This window comes from Lepidochelys olivacea (genome assembly GCF_965140295.1).
Source record: "Lepidochelys olivacea isolate rLepOli2 genome assembly, chromosome: 3".
Taxonomy (NCBI): domain Eukaryota; kingdom Metazoa; phylum Chordata; order Testudines; family Cheloniidae; genus Lepidochelys; species Lepidochelys olivacea.
The window spans coordinates 166,456,637-166,474,231 of NC_140413.1; the positions used below are offsets into that span (position 1 = coordinate 166,456,637).

Genomic DNA, 17,595 nt, shown 5'->3' on the forward strand with positions numbered 1-17,595 from the left:
TCGGAACTGCTGCCTTATGACATTGGGTTTTTAAAAGCATCTAGTGTGAACCCCAGTTCAATCTAAAGTGCGACCTCCTGGTGTCAGAAGCCTCTCGGTCTTTGCTATGTGATCTTTGAGAGGTGGGGGAAGACTGCCAGTTGTGAGTAGGTGATCGTTAGTGTGCACACTAACGAAGTGCAGATTAGCAAGGTTCTACTGTCCATGCAGTGCATCTTGCAGGACTAGAACTAATCAAACTTCTCTAAATTCACCTTTCCAAATCATTTAAAATTAAAGATATACACAGCCAAATTCTGCATTCAGTCACAGTACAGATTTCACAGATCTTAAGGCCAGACCGACCATTATGATCTAGTCTCACTTGCATAACACAAGACACAGAATTTCAACCAGTCTGGCCCCATTGCATAGGTATAACAGCAGATTTTGTCCACTGTTCTGCATTTGCTTGATCCGCTCATCTGACATCACCCTCCTTTGTCAATACACCAAAAGAGTTTTCCAGTATTGATTTTACACAGATTTGTAAAGTGCAGTAACTGGACATACCGTCAGTTACTAAACCACTTCAAAATAAGAAGTTTCACTGCTTATTTGACACAAGTTTTCGGAATTCCCATAATAAAAACCCAGACACTTTAGGCTCACCAAGAAACTTAATTCAATGGAAAATGAATCCTATTCCATACTTCCCTTTCATGTCCTTTTGACTGTAGATATTTCCATAAGAGGTAGAGTGACAGGTTGTTTTGTGAGTGGTACATTGTTAAATGTTATGGGTGAAATCGCCGCGCCACTGATGCCAGTGGCAAAAACTCCCATTGACCTCAACAGGGGCAGGATTTCACCCTATATTTATATTTTAAGAAAACTGAGTGTGATGGTCATGGAGTTCCTATACAATAATCTAAGAATAACTAGGTAGCATATCAGTAATGGGAAACCAATATATACTGGGGGTTGTGGAATATTTATTATATGTCTGAAATGCTTAAAATCAGTGGGAACTACAGCGAGAACAAGCAGGAAAGCAACACAATGGTCCCAGATAAGAATATCCAGGCACACCTTTGAAAGACAACACAGGAAGGGGTTAGTTTCAAGGATCCTACATCCTGTCTCCAAGGAAGAAGCAAGTTTTATTTTGCCAGGCTGGGAACCTGGAGATCAAAAGGACTAAGCAGCTTTGAAAGGACATTCTCTCTCAGGGAAGTGTGGGGGTGCAGGAGGACGACGGTTTGTGAATTATGGGAACAGACTTCACTAAGGAGACTCTCAGGAGGGGTGTCAGCAGCGACTGACACCACCTTGTACAAAGACCCAGCTCAAGCAGCCTAGGTCAGTCCTGGACCAGGCAACAGTGGCATAAATCCAATCAGCAAGAAAAAGAGGCCAAGTCCATAAACATCACATAAAGGAGTAAAAAAACCTTTGGTCCTTAAGGCTCCCATCTCCAGCTACCTCCCTTGTACTTCCAGGAGAGAAGTAGTCTCTCAGAGGCAGGCACGCACTAGCTCCTCTAACAGAGAGTTATTACTCCCTTGAAGTCTTGAGCTCTTCTACCTGGTCTCTTCCTCCCTCTTTATACTTGGGTTTGCCCTCATTAGCTACACTAGCTGGGGCCTTCTCTCTCCCTAATTGAGATTTCTCACAGCTGTGGTAGGGTGGGACTGTGTCTGCAGGCAGGCAGGCTTCTCACCCCCTGCCTGCCTTTCTTTTGTGTAGGATTGTAGACCCCACCTCACAAGGGGTCCATAAGAATCTTAGACCTACAGGATCCTTATGTTGAAAATAGTTAGATACCTGGTAAACTAGACATGAGTATTGTTAGTTTTACTGTTTTAAGTCTTGTTTTTTCTTAATGCTTTTGTCATATTAAATATGTTGCTTTAAGGAGACGCCGGTCACTGCTTACCACTGTTTTTGGCTTAGAGAGAACAGAGCTGCAGGTGCTGGGCACAAGTCAGTCCTGCTGAATAATCATGGTTGATCACAGGGGCCTGCAGCCCAGTATCTGATCTGAGTGGGAGAACCGTGTAATTTCACCCTCAGAAAGCGGAGAGTTACAGGCAAGACCTGAAAGAGGGTGTACTCAAAGAAATCAAGAGGGGTCAGAGGGGCAGTCAGCCTGGTAATTGTGACATATTTCCTGCTAAAATAAAGCCATCTATATATAGGTCCTTAGTTAATTTGTACAGTTAACTGTAAGCTACAGTATGTAACAAATCAATTATTTTTTCTGCCTAACAAGACAAAGATCAATTTCTTTTTAATAAAGAGCTTTCATTGAAACCTTGTTCCTACAGCTACCATCACAATGCCTTTTTTCCTCAGACTACATATAACAAGGGTAACACACAAGGTCATGGAAATGATACAAAAGTTAGCCCATCTGATAGTTAGTGTCATACATGTATTGTCACATTAAAGCTGATCTGCTGCGCAAGAACAAGAACTCAGTTAAGCAGAGATTTGTTTGCTGAAAATCCCCAATTATCAGGCTGTGGGAGCCATTCAGCACAGAATTAGGTTTTAATTAACTCTTTTAACTGCACTCTTTGAAGTCAGTGGCAAGCCAGGATTGACACCGATGGGTTCATGATCAAGCCCTAAGTTCCCCCTGTGAAATCCTTGCGGTACTTCTTGGTTCACAGAAGAAAGACCAGAATTAATCAATCATTCAGTACATCACTGGTACCATGAACTGCAGCGAGACTTCTGATATTTGTAAAGCTGCATCCTGGGATACCTTCAGAAAGCCAGGAAGAACCAAGAGAATTTCACAATATGCGGGGGAGGAAGGAAAGAATACCAAAGTCAGAAAAAAACAACTGATTTCTGTGCCAAATGCCCCGTACATCCCGTTTGTGGAGACACTCAGTACAAAAACCCGGGTCTAACAGTTTTCATATTACCTTTAAGCAAGTACCTACTAGGATATTCCATGATACTTTATGGTTACAGTGGAGAGAAAGGGAATGAGAGACGGTCTCAGACAGAAAGCACTCCCTACATTCCAAATCTGATTAGTCAGATAGAAAACAGCATGAAAGCCTCTGGTATGTGGGTAGGTCATCAGGAACATACTTCTATACCCTGGTTATATTACCTTTTCTTTAGTAATGCATTCCCTGCAGTCACAGGTGAAGAAATAGGAGTCTCTTAACCGATCATTTCTATCTTCTGTAGGGTACAACAGATCGATATAACTGGTAAAAATCTAGAGGAAAAACATATCAAATCAATAAAAAAATGTATGTAACAAAGTAAGTGCACCCACATTTTATAATAAACACCACATACACACAATCCATATATTTCAAATATCTAATATAATCAGATCACCATATACCTGTACAACAGAGGTGGGCAAACTATGGCCCGCAGGCCACATCCCTCCCCCGCTGTCCCCCTTACCCCGCAGCCTCAGCACGCCGCGCCACACTCTGGGTAGCTGTACAGCGCAGTTGCAGAGCCGTGGCCTGACCCGGTGCTCCGGCACCTGCCACCGGTGCTCCAGGCAGCGCAGTAAGGGGGCAGGGAGCAGGGGGAGTTGGATAGAGGGCAGGGGAGTTAGGGGTGGTGATCAGGGGCTAGAAGTGTGGATAGGGGTCGCGGCGGTCAGGGGACAGGGGGTGGTGGATGGGACAGGAGTCCTGGGGGAGCCGTCGGGGGGCGAGAAGTGGGGGGGGTCGGATAGGAAGTGGGGGCTGGGCCACGCCTGGCTGTTTGAGGAGACACAGCCTCCCCTAACCAGCCCTCCATACAATTTTGGAAACCCGATGTGGCCCTCAGGCCAAAAAGTTTGCCCGCCCCTGCTGTACAACATATCACATCCCTACAATCACATCACCTATCCACTAATCCCACCTCCCAGGGACTAATTCTTACATTCAAAACTTCTCAGCAGCTCCAATCAGTCGCTATTTCATTAATTCAATCTGCCAGAGAAATGCGTCCTCCTTCTAAGGGTGGAATTTCCCCTCTGACTGAGGCTCAGGACCCGCAAGATTCTGGACGGGGCAAGAGAGCTTTTCTGTACCTAAATATGTCATGGCTTTAAGTGTGCCATCTTGGGCTCCTGCCAGGCTAGAAACTGGGGCCTAAGTGTTTAGTGATTTGGGGTGTCCAACTTGAGAAACCTTCAAGGGGCCTGACTGTCAGAGGCTGGGTGCTCTGCTCTTTCTGAAAATCAGGTCCCTTTACGGTGTCTCCAGTTGGGCACCCAGAATCACTAGCAGCTTTGGAAAATTTAGGACAGAGCTTTAATTTATTGGGGAGATTTCCACTTTCCAAAAGGGAGCCAGTGCTTCAGTTCTGAAAGGGTATTTAAAAAAAAAAAAAATCAGAATGTAAAGCAGTGATATTTTTAAGTACAAAAAAATTATTATAGGTCATTTTACAGGCATTTCTCATTCATTAGTTTTAGTTTTAATTACCCTCTCCCTCTGAGCCCTGCACAATGGAACTCTTGGCAACTAACTAAACTGTTTTGTGTTTTAAAATGGTATCCTCCTAAGAAACATCCTAAATACACAGCACAGTTGACCATGTTGTCAGTGAAGAGCAAAAAAATAAGCGAGAAATAAGGAAGTTGAACCAAGTCTTAAAATGCTGTGCTAATCTGATCTAGTCTTTTCTGGTCTGTTGCCCTCTTAACAGCAATCAGTTTCACTCAGTAGTTATACTTGTTTTTATTCTATGCCGGCACTCAATTTATTTCCCCAGGCACAAAGCACAGATGCAGGAGCTGTATGTGGAAACGGACCGTTTTCTGATGCAATGGCTACACTGAACCAGAAGATGGAGACACAGGCCACATGCCTGTAGTACACAAGCAAAGTGATTCATTCCAACACACTTTGTCCACACACTGCACACTTTTTAAATGTTAAAAGACCAATTATGGGATACAAGATTCCGGTTTTGGGAATTTTCTACCAAAGGGCCAGCAATTGTCTTGTAAATAACAGTCCAGCTTTAAAAGTCAAGGTGTCCAGAGATGTGTTAGCAAAAAGAAAAGGAGTACTTGTGGCACCTTAGAGACTAACCAATTTATTTGAGCATGAGCTTTCGTGAGCTACAGCTCACTTCATCGGATGTCACGTGCTATAGTTCTCATTTTAACCCCACGAACAGTAAGTCCATTATAAAAAGATACTATGTCCAGGATGTCACAATAAATAGCCACTTTGTAATTATCTCACGTGCATTAATTAAACTTTGTTTGCAATGTGTGCTGCTGTTACTGTGACCAACTCCCCTACTCAGAATGAGGAGTCATCATACACCTGGGTTGTCCCATTACTCAGGCGAGTAACTCTTTACCCATCGCCAGTAAGGAGTGTTCACAGTCTGACCCCAAACAGCTTTCCTCCTCTTAGTGACTTCAGTCACATTATTTTCATTACACTTAAACAAATAAAAAGCCAAAGCAAATAAATAAATAAATAAATAAAATAGGACAGACAGACAGACAATTGCTACCAAAATTAACCTCAAACTTATTTTAACATTAACCTTTATCATTCATATGCCATTATCGAAGGTCTAACAGTGAAATCCTACACAAACTCCATCATTATTTAGCAAATGCACCATTGCACTCACTCAAGCACCTCCCCCCACCCTGCCCAAGATAAATTTAACAGATATAGGTGGTCTTTGCTGATGAAGACACATTGTTAAAGATCAGTGACTGACCCAGATGGGCTGGACGCAACCTAAAAAGCCTAGTTCTAGTCAGAGGAAATTCAATCCAGCCTTCATTAACAGTCTTGCCCCCCCGGAATCACAGAGGTCAAAATAACATCATTCTTTCACAGCATGGTCCTGTTTTATCCAGTCTGGTATGGATGAGTTCCATGTTATGTGATTGCTCTGTCCAGACAGAAATAGGATAGCAGAGAAATGATCAGTCCCCCTTTTACTTGGTCTTGTTCTGTCTATCTCCACATCTTCCTTACAATACTATTATATTGGTAATGGTAATTATTACAGTAATAATAATAATAGTTTACATTCATTTGACCCTTTTCATATGGGGATCTCAAAGCATCAGCTAAACATCAATAACTCAAGCCTCAAGGCTAGCTACTTACATCCATTTTACAGATAGAGAAAGCGAGGCACAGAGGGGTCAGGTTCCTCCGTTGAACTGGTGGCAGAGATCCAATGCCCTGCCTCTCATTCCCCTGCTCTAACCACCAAAAAGACACTGTCTCCCCTTGCCCCACCCCTGATTTTTTTTTTTTTAAGTGAGTTTTCAGAACTGATTGAAAGACAAGAGACATGAGGAAGAGGCTTCCATTTTAACTGGAGCAATGCTTGACAAGCCAAGTCCACTCCCACTTTACCACGTGCATACTCACACACCACTGCATTTACACTCTCATGATATGCATTTACCTCATCTCCAGGTTCAATCTCTTGAACAGCTCGGACTTCAGCTAAGGTCCCTTTGTAGGTTACAATCACATTTGGGCAACAACTATGGTTCATCAGTGCAACACTGTAAAAGCAAAAGAGCAATTTTTGTGTCTGAAAGCAAAAAGCATCACTTCAGCATCTAACAGCTCAAGTCACCTTGCTCTGCAAGATGTGTCTCAGCTAAAAACATAAGTAACCTTAGGAAAGGCTATAGTATGGTTATTATAAAATTACAACCAACTGTCTTGCTAATGAATAGGGAAGGATCAGACAAATTGTCCTTCCATCCCTTGTTGTGCAGCTTGCCAAATGCTAGTGTGTAGCTGCTGTCCAAAGGTGACTATATTACAGTGGTATGTATAATGGGAGCAGGCCTTGTAAAGTCAATGGCAAGTCTCAGTGGGACCAGAGCCAGGCTCATAGCTTGAGAAGTGCCTGGGGAATCCCTTGGGGAAGAGGAACACGAGTATTATTATACTTGAAAGCAATGCAGACAGAAACTTAGTACACAAAAAGCCACTTGTTTGCACTGGAGTCCGAGACCAATAGTAAAACTTTTATCAACTTCACAGAGAGCAAAAGCAGGCCCCAAGTCTAAAAAAAAATTATTTTTCAGTTATGCACACAAAAAGTGTGTAAAAAAATCTTAACTGCTGGGGAAAAGTATGTCCCCCAGCACTCTGGGCTCTGAGAAAATTCAGTTTGTCTGTTTTATTAGACACAGTAGCTAAAATACCTTCTTTAACCCTACCCCCAAAATAATAATTGCTTCTTTGGTCAGAGATCAAGGAGAAATCTTAGCTCAACGGTATAATTGTTAAATTCGAAAGGCCTAATTCACAGAGTTGCTGAGCACCTTCAGACAGAAAGGATGGTCTTACGGTTAAGGCACTGGACTGACACTCAAAAGCTCTAGGTTCAATTCCCTGTTCTGCCATAGATTGCCTCTGTGACCTTGGGTAAGTCACTTAATCTCTCTGTACCACAGTTCCCCATCTGTAATAGGACAACAGCATCACTGCCTGTCTCTCACCCTTTGCCTTGTCTTTTTAGAGACTGTAAACTCTTTGGAGGAAGGACTGTTTTATTCTGTTTATGTACAACATAAACTGCACTTAGCACAATGGCACCCGGACCTCAGTCGGGGACTCTAAATGTTACGGTAATACAACCAACCACCACCCTGTGGCTCCCACTGATGTCGATGGAAGCATGTGCCCAGAAAACTCAGATTAAGCAATGCCTTCAATATGGGCTTATAGTCATCTCCTTAGCTATATTGTGAGCAGCAAGAGGGGAATTTGCATACCAACTCCCTTGAAGGAGCACCTTTCTTCCTCTTGAGCACTAGAAAGGCTCCTATTCCACGAACAGCACTTTAATAACATCTGTGATTTATTTCTAGAGCTGACAGAGTTTGTACATAATTTTTCACTGTCATGGCAACATAACATCACACTGTTAAACATCGGAGGAGGAGGTTGGAGGGATGTATGAAGGAGATATGCTACTTAAAAAGGAACAAAGCTAGGGAGATGGCACTGAACAAAGTCTAATCACTTGGTCAGAGAGCACCAGGTTAAGGATTCCACCAAACTAAAAACAAAATGGGAAGGTTTTATGGGGGAAGTCATCTATGCAACTATTTTCAAATTCTTTTGATCACTAGAAGCCCACTGGTTCATATCAATCTAGGTGTGGTTCACACCCTGAGTTTCATGGCTTCAAAACAAACTGAAAGAGTAACTCTGCTGAAATTATTAAGTTTTTAAATCAAAAATGTCTAAAATCATAAACTGGTTCACAGCCACTTGAAACTTTACCCTTATCAAAAGGTAGGTGGACCCTCTTGAACTCTTTGGCAAAGACGGCCTGGCTTTTGGGTTTCCAACAAAAGCAGGGGAAACGTCATTATAAAAAAAGTTTGCACAACTCCATTGCACAGTACTATACATGTCCCTCTATGTACACTAGACAGTTCTTTGAAGCCACTGTGCTACAACTCCAGTACCTTGGAGTATTTCATTAGAGACAGAAACATAACCATGGGTTAATTCAATTTACCATGTCTGTAACATGTATCAGGGCTTTTTAAAAAAAAAAAATTATTGTTTAAAAAATAAAATTCAACCTACTCAGGAAATATTGCTGATCCCAAGTGAGACAGTTCTTCATCTTCAATTGTGAAGCCATTACAATTAACCTAAGGAAAAGAGAGAGTGATTAGCTTAGATCTCTGGTAATCACAATCTTCTGGTTTAATATTCCATGTTTACATACTATATTCCTCTGGCTATGAGAGACCACAGTGAGCGGTAAATTGAAGTAATCTGGTAGCAATTCTGTTTATTCTTAGTCGGTATTTATTACAGAGCTACTGGTGTTCAGAGTCCTCATGTTGAGAAGTTTACAGTCTTTTAGGCAGACTAAATGTAAAGGATAAAAGACTCATGCACCAGAGTAGGATCAGACCACAACACAGAGGACATCAGCATTTGGATAGCCAAGGACAGGACATGAGGCTTAAGAAGAGTTTGGAAGAAGGAGGGACAAGTTGCCTGTATAGAGCGAGACAATTCCAAACAGAGAGGACATTGTGAAACAAGGCACAAAGTTGAGAAGTGGCAGAGGAGAGAAAAGGCCAATCCTGCTTCAAATGGAAATTTAACTACAGATGTCAGTGGGACCAGGATCTGGCCCAGAGGAATGCTAACAACAGAGGACTGGACAGAGCTATGTGCACAAAGAAAAGGGAGGGTGAACAAAACCAGACAGACAGTGAAGGGCCTGTGCAGTGCCTTGAATATGACACACAGGGCCTGGCACAGTGGGGCTGCAACCTGGTCAAGGCCTCAAATTGCACCTGCAGTACAAATATTTATTTATTAGTAATGGACGAAGAACTTGAATTTTGTGGAAAATATAGAGCAGAAGCGAACACTGGGAATACATGACAGTGGAGACATAGTGGGAGGGGCAGAAGCAGACCGGTTTAATTAAACTACACAGACACAGGACAAGGCCAGATATTTGTCAATACACTTGAAAGAGAGGAGTCAAGCAGGCCATAAAGCCATGTCCTGAAATCCCTACTCATGTTTTTTCTCTCATTGCTTCAATGGGAGCTTAGGGCTAGTCTACCCTACTGCACGCATCAGTACAGCTGTGCCTCTGTAGCACGTCTGGTGCAGACCCACTGCGCCGACGGAAGAGCACTCTCCCATCAGCATAATTACTCCACCTCCGCGAGAGGTGGAAGCTACAGTGGCGGGAGATGCTCTTCCGCTGACATTGTGTGGTGTGCACAGCACTTTAAGTTGATGTAACTTGCACTGCTCAGGGGGTGGCTTTTTCACACCCCTGAGTGATGTAACTTACACTGACTTAAGCGATAGCGTAGACAAGCCCTTGGTCTAAGAAAGAACTTCAGGATTTGGCCTACGACAGTCTAAGTGCCAATGCATGTGCACTAAACAACAACATTTAAAGCTGCACTTCCCGTATACGTTCACGGTCACTAAAATCCATGTCAACCCCAATCAAGTAGTTTAGTCCCCATTTTGATGACAGCTGCATTTATGCCAACAGAAAGTTAACCCCCATATGTCTCCCTGCCAGTATCGATAAGCTCTCCTTTCCATGATGATACCAAAATGGAATGAACACAACTGTTGTCTCACAAGTGACAAATGAAGACACAACAGACCCAGGTGCAGCCAATCAAGTATAAACTAGTAGGATTGTCAACTGCACAGGAAGCCCCCTGAAAGAATCCCTCGTCTTTCCTCTTTACTGAAACTACCGGGAACACACGCCTATGCTCCACCAGCCAAACTACAGTTAGGAATGTACTCTACAAGCAGTGTGAAACCCCACCCCCAACCCACCTCGACCATCCTTCAGATAAAGGCCAATGAACTACATAAGCAGAATTCATGGTTCTAAATAAAGAGTCCTCACCAACACCACCTTCAGAATGGTAAAATAACTTCTAATGATGATTACTTGTAGTGTGGTAGTATCCAAAGGTCCCAGTCAGGATGGGGGCCTCATCATGCTAGGTGCTGTACAAACATCCTGCCCCAAAAGCCGACAATCAAATTTAAAACAAGACACAAAACAGGTGAGCGTAAAACAGGTGGGAAGGAGGATGGGGTTAACAGCAATAAGAAGATAGGGTTACATAGGCTGGTGACAGACACAAAATGTGATGGTTCCAATTGATTTGTAAGTGTTTTTTAAAGAAAAGAGAGAGAGAGAGTGTGTGTGTGTGAGAGAGTGAGAGAGTGTGTGTGTGTGTGTGTGTGTGTGTGTGTCAGGCACCTCCAACTACCCTCAACCTATAGTCCTCAGTAGGTGGCTCTTTCTTGTAAGCATCATAGCAGAAATGGGTCAGGAGAAGGGATTTGAAGGATAAGAGGTTAGTCGGTTAGAGTTTAATTCAGGGAGAGTGTTCCATGTGTAAAGGGAAGTTTGTGAAACTTGAATGGCGTTCAAGGCTGGCATCAGTGATACAACAGAGGATAAGAGACTAGAGCAGGGAAGAAAGGTGGGGGCAGAGTAATGCAGACTCTAGAAGGAAGGGACAAGTCCCTTGAGCATGATGTCATCAAGAAGGGGTGTCAGGGAATGGACCTGGAGGAATGTGTAGAGCGTAACATGGACACAGTGACAGGCTAGGATGCTGATCTCATTAGCTGGGTTTTGTATGGACAGAAGGGAGCAATGCGGATGTTAGGGATGCTGGGGAAGAGGGGTCTGCAGTACCCAAGAGAAGGAAATGAGGAGTCAGTAGCATGCAGAAAGTAGCTGAAGCAGTGGGAGCTGACAAGATTGCCCAAGAACAGAGTAGCATGGGAGAAGCTACTGTTTTAGTCAAAATCAATTAATCTTTGTGGGCTCTGGCTGCTTTCCAGCAAAATATTCAAAATCACAATAAGAATCTGGACAGGTCAGATTCCTTAAATCGAAGCAGAGGTTTGGATGCATCTCTTTCTAGATCACTTGGCAAACTGAAAACGCTTACAAAAAAAAAAATAGAAAGAAAACTTTTCAATCACCAAAGAAAAAACAAACAAAAACAAAAAGTGAATCATGGGAAACCAGATGGCTTAGAGGATAAGTAATGGAATATGGTACTGGAACTTTCACCTGAAGTACAGCAGTTTAACCGCTAATTAAGGTAAGAATAGCAATGACGACCTCTTACTGGTAGGCACTGGCCTATACAAAAGGAATGGGCAGTCTCAGTCCAATAGTAGGCTGTTGTCCACATCTCAAAAACCTACGACCACAGATGGCACGGCACCCTTTGTTGGAGGCTTAAACAGGGAGTCCAGACAGAAAGACAGAGTGATGCTTGGCAATTCTGGATTTAAACGTGCATTCACTTTTTTTTTTCTTTTTTTTTGGGGGGGGGAAATGAGGGGATGCAGGCATGAAGGCGAAATGTCACTCTTAGAGCATCACAACTATTACTGTGTCCAAAAGATACATGCAGTCTAGATATATGTGAAATTCAAGGTAAGAGACAGAGGTGAAATTAAACATTTTAAGATTTCAAAATGTTATCCAAAATGATATTCTGCCTCCTTGCCACCCGTCCAGAGCAGTGATAAATGAATTACCGGATCACATGTAGAAACCGGTGCCTGGGAGAGAACACCATAGCAATGTTTTACCACTACCACCTCTGTTTGGATCCAAGGAAGGCTGTTCTCATTGCTGTCTTTTGCTTCTTTCGCTTCTTTCATGAAGACTAGATTCTCACAATATCATCTACCTAAACGGATTTTATTCTAGCCAACTTACTTGTGCAAAGAGGACTACAAGGGCAGCGTTGTCAGGGTACGCTATGTGCTTTGAATAAAAGTGATGAAGCGCAGCAATGTCATTCTGAATCAGTTCTCTCTTTTCATTGTCTAGTTTATCAAGGTCTGTGGATAAAGAAGACATCCTGTTTCAATACAAAGAACTCTCTCCTGGTTAACTGCAGCCATATCTAAGTCAGAACAGGTCATAACTTGGATGGGAGACCCCCCAAGGAACAGCTGTATGGAGGTACTGCAAGAAGTGGTTGTGATTGCTTCTCCTTCCAAGGCCACGTGTATACACTGGGAAAATGCATGAGATTAGAAAATGTTGGATGATGCTTTTTTTATTAACAAGAGATTAAACACAATACCCCTTACTGAGAACAAGAACAGTAGTGTTTAAAACTTGTTAGCTGATGGTTAAGTTAGCCCTAGGGTTAACCATGGCTGTGAATATGGTCTTATACACTACTTGGCCCCATCTACAAAAGGTGCTAAGCCACATTTAATATCTTGCTAGTGAAACATTTCCCAACATGACAGACCTTCCCCATGTAGACGTGTCCTAGTCAGTACTGAAAGCGTCCCAGTATAACACTGGAAGAGACTGTTCTGCCCCTCATCCAAAAGACAGGATCTCTAATAGCAGAGGTCCTAAACACTTGCAGTCAATGAAGGTCTCTACCATTTGCAAGGCCTGAGGCATCAGCAGTGGTGTCCTGGCATACTTGTCTGGTCCTGTCTTGGTATTTTATATCCAGTCCCACTCATGGTTCCAGCTGAAACCCTGGGCAGCTAAGCCATCTGACATTTCGAGGGGGCTGTGGACTGAGCATTTTCCCAGTCCCTTCTCTGCCTGAGACACTCTTTGCTCTCACTCCAACAGAAGCAGAATGGAGTGCCTAGCTATTACCACTGTCCTCCTCCCTACTCTACACAGCAGCAGGAGTACCAAGCCACACCTGCAAAGCAAAGTAATGCTGCAATTCCCCTTTACATCCCCCAAAATATAAACAGCAGTGAAGAGAGAGACTACAGGAAAAAGAGCTGAAAATGAGGGGCACAAATGAGAGACACACATAAGAATGGGGACAAATGAGGGGAGACACAGAATAGTGGAGACACTGAAATGGGACAATTTCGGGATGAGAACTAGGGGGAGCTCAGGTGCAAGAAAGAAAGATGAAGCCTTCCCAATGGGAATCCTATGCCATTTCTTCACTCACCCATCCCTGGGAAGAGAGTGAGGGCAGGGGGCAACTCCTGAAGATGCCAAAGGGGGGTGGGTAACAGGCAGCAAAGGGGGCTTCTCACCAAGACAGCCAGAAATAGAGAGGAAGCCTGCTGGGGGAGAAGGGCAGAATTGTGGTGGCAGAGCATTTCAGTGCTTTAGGAGGGCCCCACCACAGTTTGGAGAAGCATCCACTGACCCAAACCCCAACCCTTTTGAGCTTCCAAATGAGTAAGATATTTATATTAACGCAGGCTAAAATTCAGCAGAATACACAGAAAACCCTCCATGAACACCCACCCCCCCAGTTCCCACCACTAGCTTGTCTGACAACTTGTCCTCTAAATTCCTCTCAGATGTAGGCTGCTCTAGCTTGGACAAATGCCAACACTTTACCATTCCATTCCTCCAAGCAGTTCCAGTTGAGGCGGTAATCTCATTCACCTCCTGTACTAAAGCTGTTCGGCAGTCTTGCTGGGCTTGGTTAAATAACCGCCACTTCTCACTCCATCAATGACAGCATTTGTCTAGCATTTTGTCAAAGGGTTGGGAATCCTTCAGGATGAAAGGCATGTAAGCCTACAGTACTATCGCCCCATCATCTCAGACGTGTGCACATCAGCTTCTTCTTATTACTATCAATACCAAGAAAGGGAGCAACACTACAGCACCATACAGACTATTCCAGGCTGGTTAGTTTTAACAGTTGCTCAATTTCTAACTGCCTCAAGGGTGTGGGGGTGGAAATGGTAACCTTCCAGATAAAAGCAAGCCACTGCCTTCTCTCCTTCCTCAGATCACTTTGGAGCATTCAGGACATGGAATTTCAACACAATCACAGAGAACATGTCAAATTTGATTGGCAGTGACAGACACGAAGTGCAGTCCAGAGGATTCTGCAATTAGCCCCATAGTCATTGTCACCATCAAACAACTGTGTTGTCTCTGATTTTATGCCTCCTGGTAACAACACCAACTATTTTAATTTTGCAACATTACAATTCAGAAATGTCACCAGGTGCCAGGAAAGCCATCTGATGAACACTACATAATTAATCTGTCTAAATTTTCACCCTCACTTCCCCAATCTACCAACAGAAAAAGAAATTAAAGCATTACAAAAATGTTTGGAAATGCGGTTCTTTTTTTCACTCCCTCTTCCTATAACAGAGATGCTTGGAGAAGGTTTTCACGAAGGGTAATGAAGCAATTCCTAAATGCAATATGGAAAAGAGCTCTTGTTACCTGCAAGTCTTCTCTACTTACGTGATTCAAACTCTCTTACTGCAAGCAATTTTTCTGACTGTGTTCTTTCAGGGTGGGTTTTCTAGGAACAGAAAAAGATTGCAATGACAAGAAAAAAAAATGTAGAACGATCACATATTTTGTCTATCAATGCTTACATTGAAAGTTTTTACTCACAAAACAAAAACATAAAACCTTCATTGTATTCAGGCTTTATAAAGGCCAATGAACAGTGATCTGGTCAAACTGACTAAACTTACAAGGCAGAAAAAAAGTATTGCTGTGCCAAACAAAGCAGGCGTAAACTAACTCCAATCAAATGTACATACAGAACCAGTGGAGTATTTTAAAATATGTAATTTGCTTTGTTATAGATACCCAGAAAGCGACTAACAGCAGCAAAGCAGGCAAGAAACAGGCTTCGCTTTGAGGAAAGTGAATAAAGTCACTGTTGACAGAGTTCAAAAGCAGTGCTCTATTGTTGGCCTAAGGCCACTTCTTTGTGATCTTGGCCATTATATATGGCTTTGCAGGTGGCCCAGCAGCTGAGATTCAGGGACTATGGTTTGCATATTTAGCTTTTATATGGCATGTAGGTTCCCCCCTCCCTCAAGCACAAATTTATTCCAATGACTTTTAATCATTAAACATCTAATTTTGTTTGTGGACCACCACTAGACTGTGCTTTAATTAAAAAAACCAAACCCCCACACACAGGTACAGAGGGAGTATGCAGGCCACCTTCCCAGCAGGCCATCAAAATCCTCTCTATATACAGTATCCGGGGTGCCCTGGTCATATACGTAGACCTCGATCGTACAAATGTGCTTCAAAGAGGATTTGTTTTTGCAGAGAGAATTTAGAGCTTTGCAAAAATACACAGTGTAATAACCTTGAAACTTACATGCCCCATATCTTCCATGCAAACACTTCTGCTATGCCCTTCCCACCATCACAAATTCTGCATTCCAAGGAATATTGCAGGTGGAGTTAATACTACAATGTCAGAGCAAGCACACTAGCATAGTACCCTCCTATAAATAAACCTCTTTCCAAAGACCAAGGGACTGATTTTCCTTCCTCGAACACTGGTTTTACATCAGGATCACTCCAGTCATTCTAACTGGATCACTCAATTACCTGTTCTGTTCATTCCCTCTGAAGCAGCTGGCATTGGCCACTGTCAGAGACAGGAGACTGGGCTAGATGGACCATTGGTCTGACCCAGTGTGGCCGTTCTTATGTAACTATTTGCATCTGTCTGAATGAGAAGAGAATCAGGACTTATGGGGTGCTTACAGAGTGAACAGTGCTATAACTATACAATGCTATATAGTAAAATCTGAAGGAAGTTCTGTTTCACACAAGTCTAACAAATGTGGCTGCCATTAAAAAGCCAGTGTTTGCCAACAGATACCACATGTGGTATCCATCAATTTCACCATAAACACTGAGTCCGATCCCCCTTTCACTTATGCTACTTTTGCCTTGATGCTATGCCACTGACTTCAGTGCTCAGAGTCACATTGGTATACATGAGCAAAGAATCAGGCCCACTGTATTTAGTGAACCTATTAGTAAAATTCTCCAATTTTTGGTCTTTAGCCCACACTGCACTGGTTCTACTAAGACATCAGCTTAACACCTCTCAAAGCCCCCAACTGGATGTTATGCTGCTGTAGCCATTTCAGACATCAGTTTTTTCAGCTGCTCACACTCAGCATTCCAGCCAATCTGTACACAGGAAACTAACATGAAGCACGCTTTGCTGGGACAGTTACTGTCGGTCAAATTTTCATTTTTTCCTGCTCTTCCGGCTCCTCGCCTCCACCCCCCTTTGAAAACACATACGTACCTCTCAAAGTCTTGCATTCTGCTCACCTGTTTGGCAAGAATCCTCGCGGTCAGTCTCACGGTCTCTGAGGGATTCCAGTTCTGCCCAAAAACACACATGGCAGAACATTCCAGCTTGTGCATAGGCCAATCTGCTTTCTGGAAGGTTGAAAAAAAAAAAAAGAAGTGCAGTAGATAAAGAGATGAGAAAAGAGGATGCAGCGAGTCCCACCACAACCTGGAGGTCAAGTGACATGTGTTTCCTTTAGAAAAATAAAATGACACTTGCTAAATCGGAACAAAAGCTTGAGTAATTTTTAAGGGACAGTTTTCTATTTAAACATGCTCGCCAAGGATGAGTCAAGGTCATACTATCTTCATTTACTTGGTAGAAATAAAATATAAACGCAAAAGAAACAAACATGAAACACTGTTTCTAAATCGTCAATCCTTATTGTTTAGAACAAGTGTGGGAGGGGAGATTAGGTTCTCTCTTAATGGTTAGACTGGGTTCAATTTCCATTGAATAAATACATTGGCCCCGATTCGGACATGACCCTGGTGTAAATCAGGAGTAAGTCCTCTGAAATCTATGAGTTTTCATCAATAAAAAGACAGTGTATGTAAGATCAGAATCAGACCTATTGAACAGATTCTTCAGATTTATTTTGTTAGTTAGCAAAGTGTAATAGAATAAGCCTGGTGCTCTCCAATGCAGTAGTAGCAAGAGTAGTGGCTGAAAGAGGACAGACACCCTTTAGTTAAAATTTAATGTTATATACTTCCCTTAAATGTAATATACAGTAAAACATTTCATGCAACCACGTAATTAATCTTTTGCCATCAAGCAAAGTTATGAACAGCTGTTCTCAGGTGTCTGAGACTTTCCTGAACACTCTTTGGATGAAATGGATGCAGGCCATTAAAGCCTGCACAAAGAGATCCACATTAACAGATTTAAGTGGTACACAGGGTGTGGTTCAGGCCTCTCCTGGACTGGAGTGTATTTCAACTTATTTATATATTTAGAACCTAAATCAA

At 42.7% G+C, this 17,595-nt stretch overlaps 1 protein-coding gene across 2 annotated transcripts in view; it reads right to left on the reverse strand.

The window, feature by feature from the left end:
- The window catches only part of SMYD2 (SET and MYND domain containing 2), a 43,755-nt gene that overhangs the window by 9,427 nt on the left and 16,733 nt on the right, over positions 1-17,595 (reverse strand). For both annotated transcript variants that reach the window (XM_084622241.1, XM_084622240.1), the window contains exons 3-8: positions 16,603-16,713; positions 14,743-14,803; positions 12,244-12,368; positions 8,568-8,635; positions 6,412-6,514; positions 3,113-3,223 (exon numbers count right to left, since the gene is read on the reverse strand). In XM_084622241.1, the coding sequence (XP_084478367.1) occupies positions 3,113-3,223; positions 6,412-6,514; positions 8,568-8,635; positions 12,244-12,368; positions 14,743-14,803; positions 16,603-16,698 (564 nt within the window). In that variant the 5' untranslated portion in view covers positions 16,699-16,713. The remainder of the gene's footprint in view (positions 1-3,112; positions 3,224-6,411; positions 6,515-8,567; positions 8,636-12,243; positions 12,369-14,742; positions 14,804-16,602; positions 16,714-17,595) is intronic.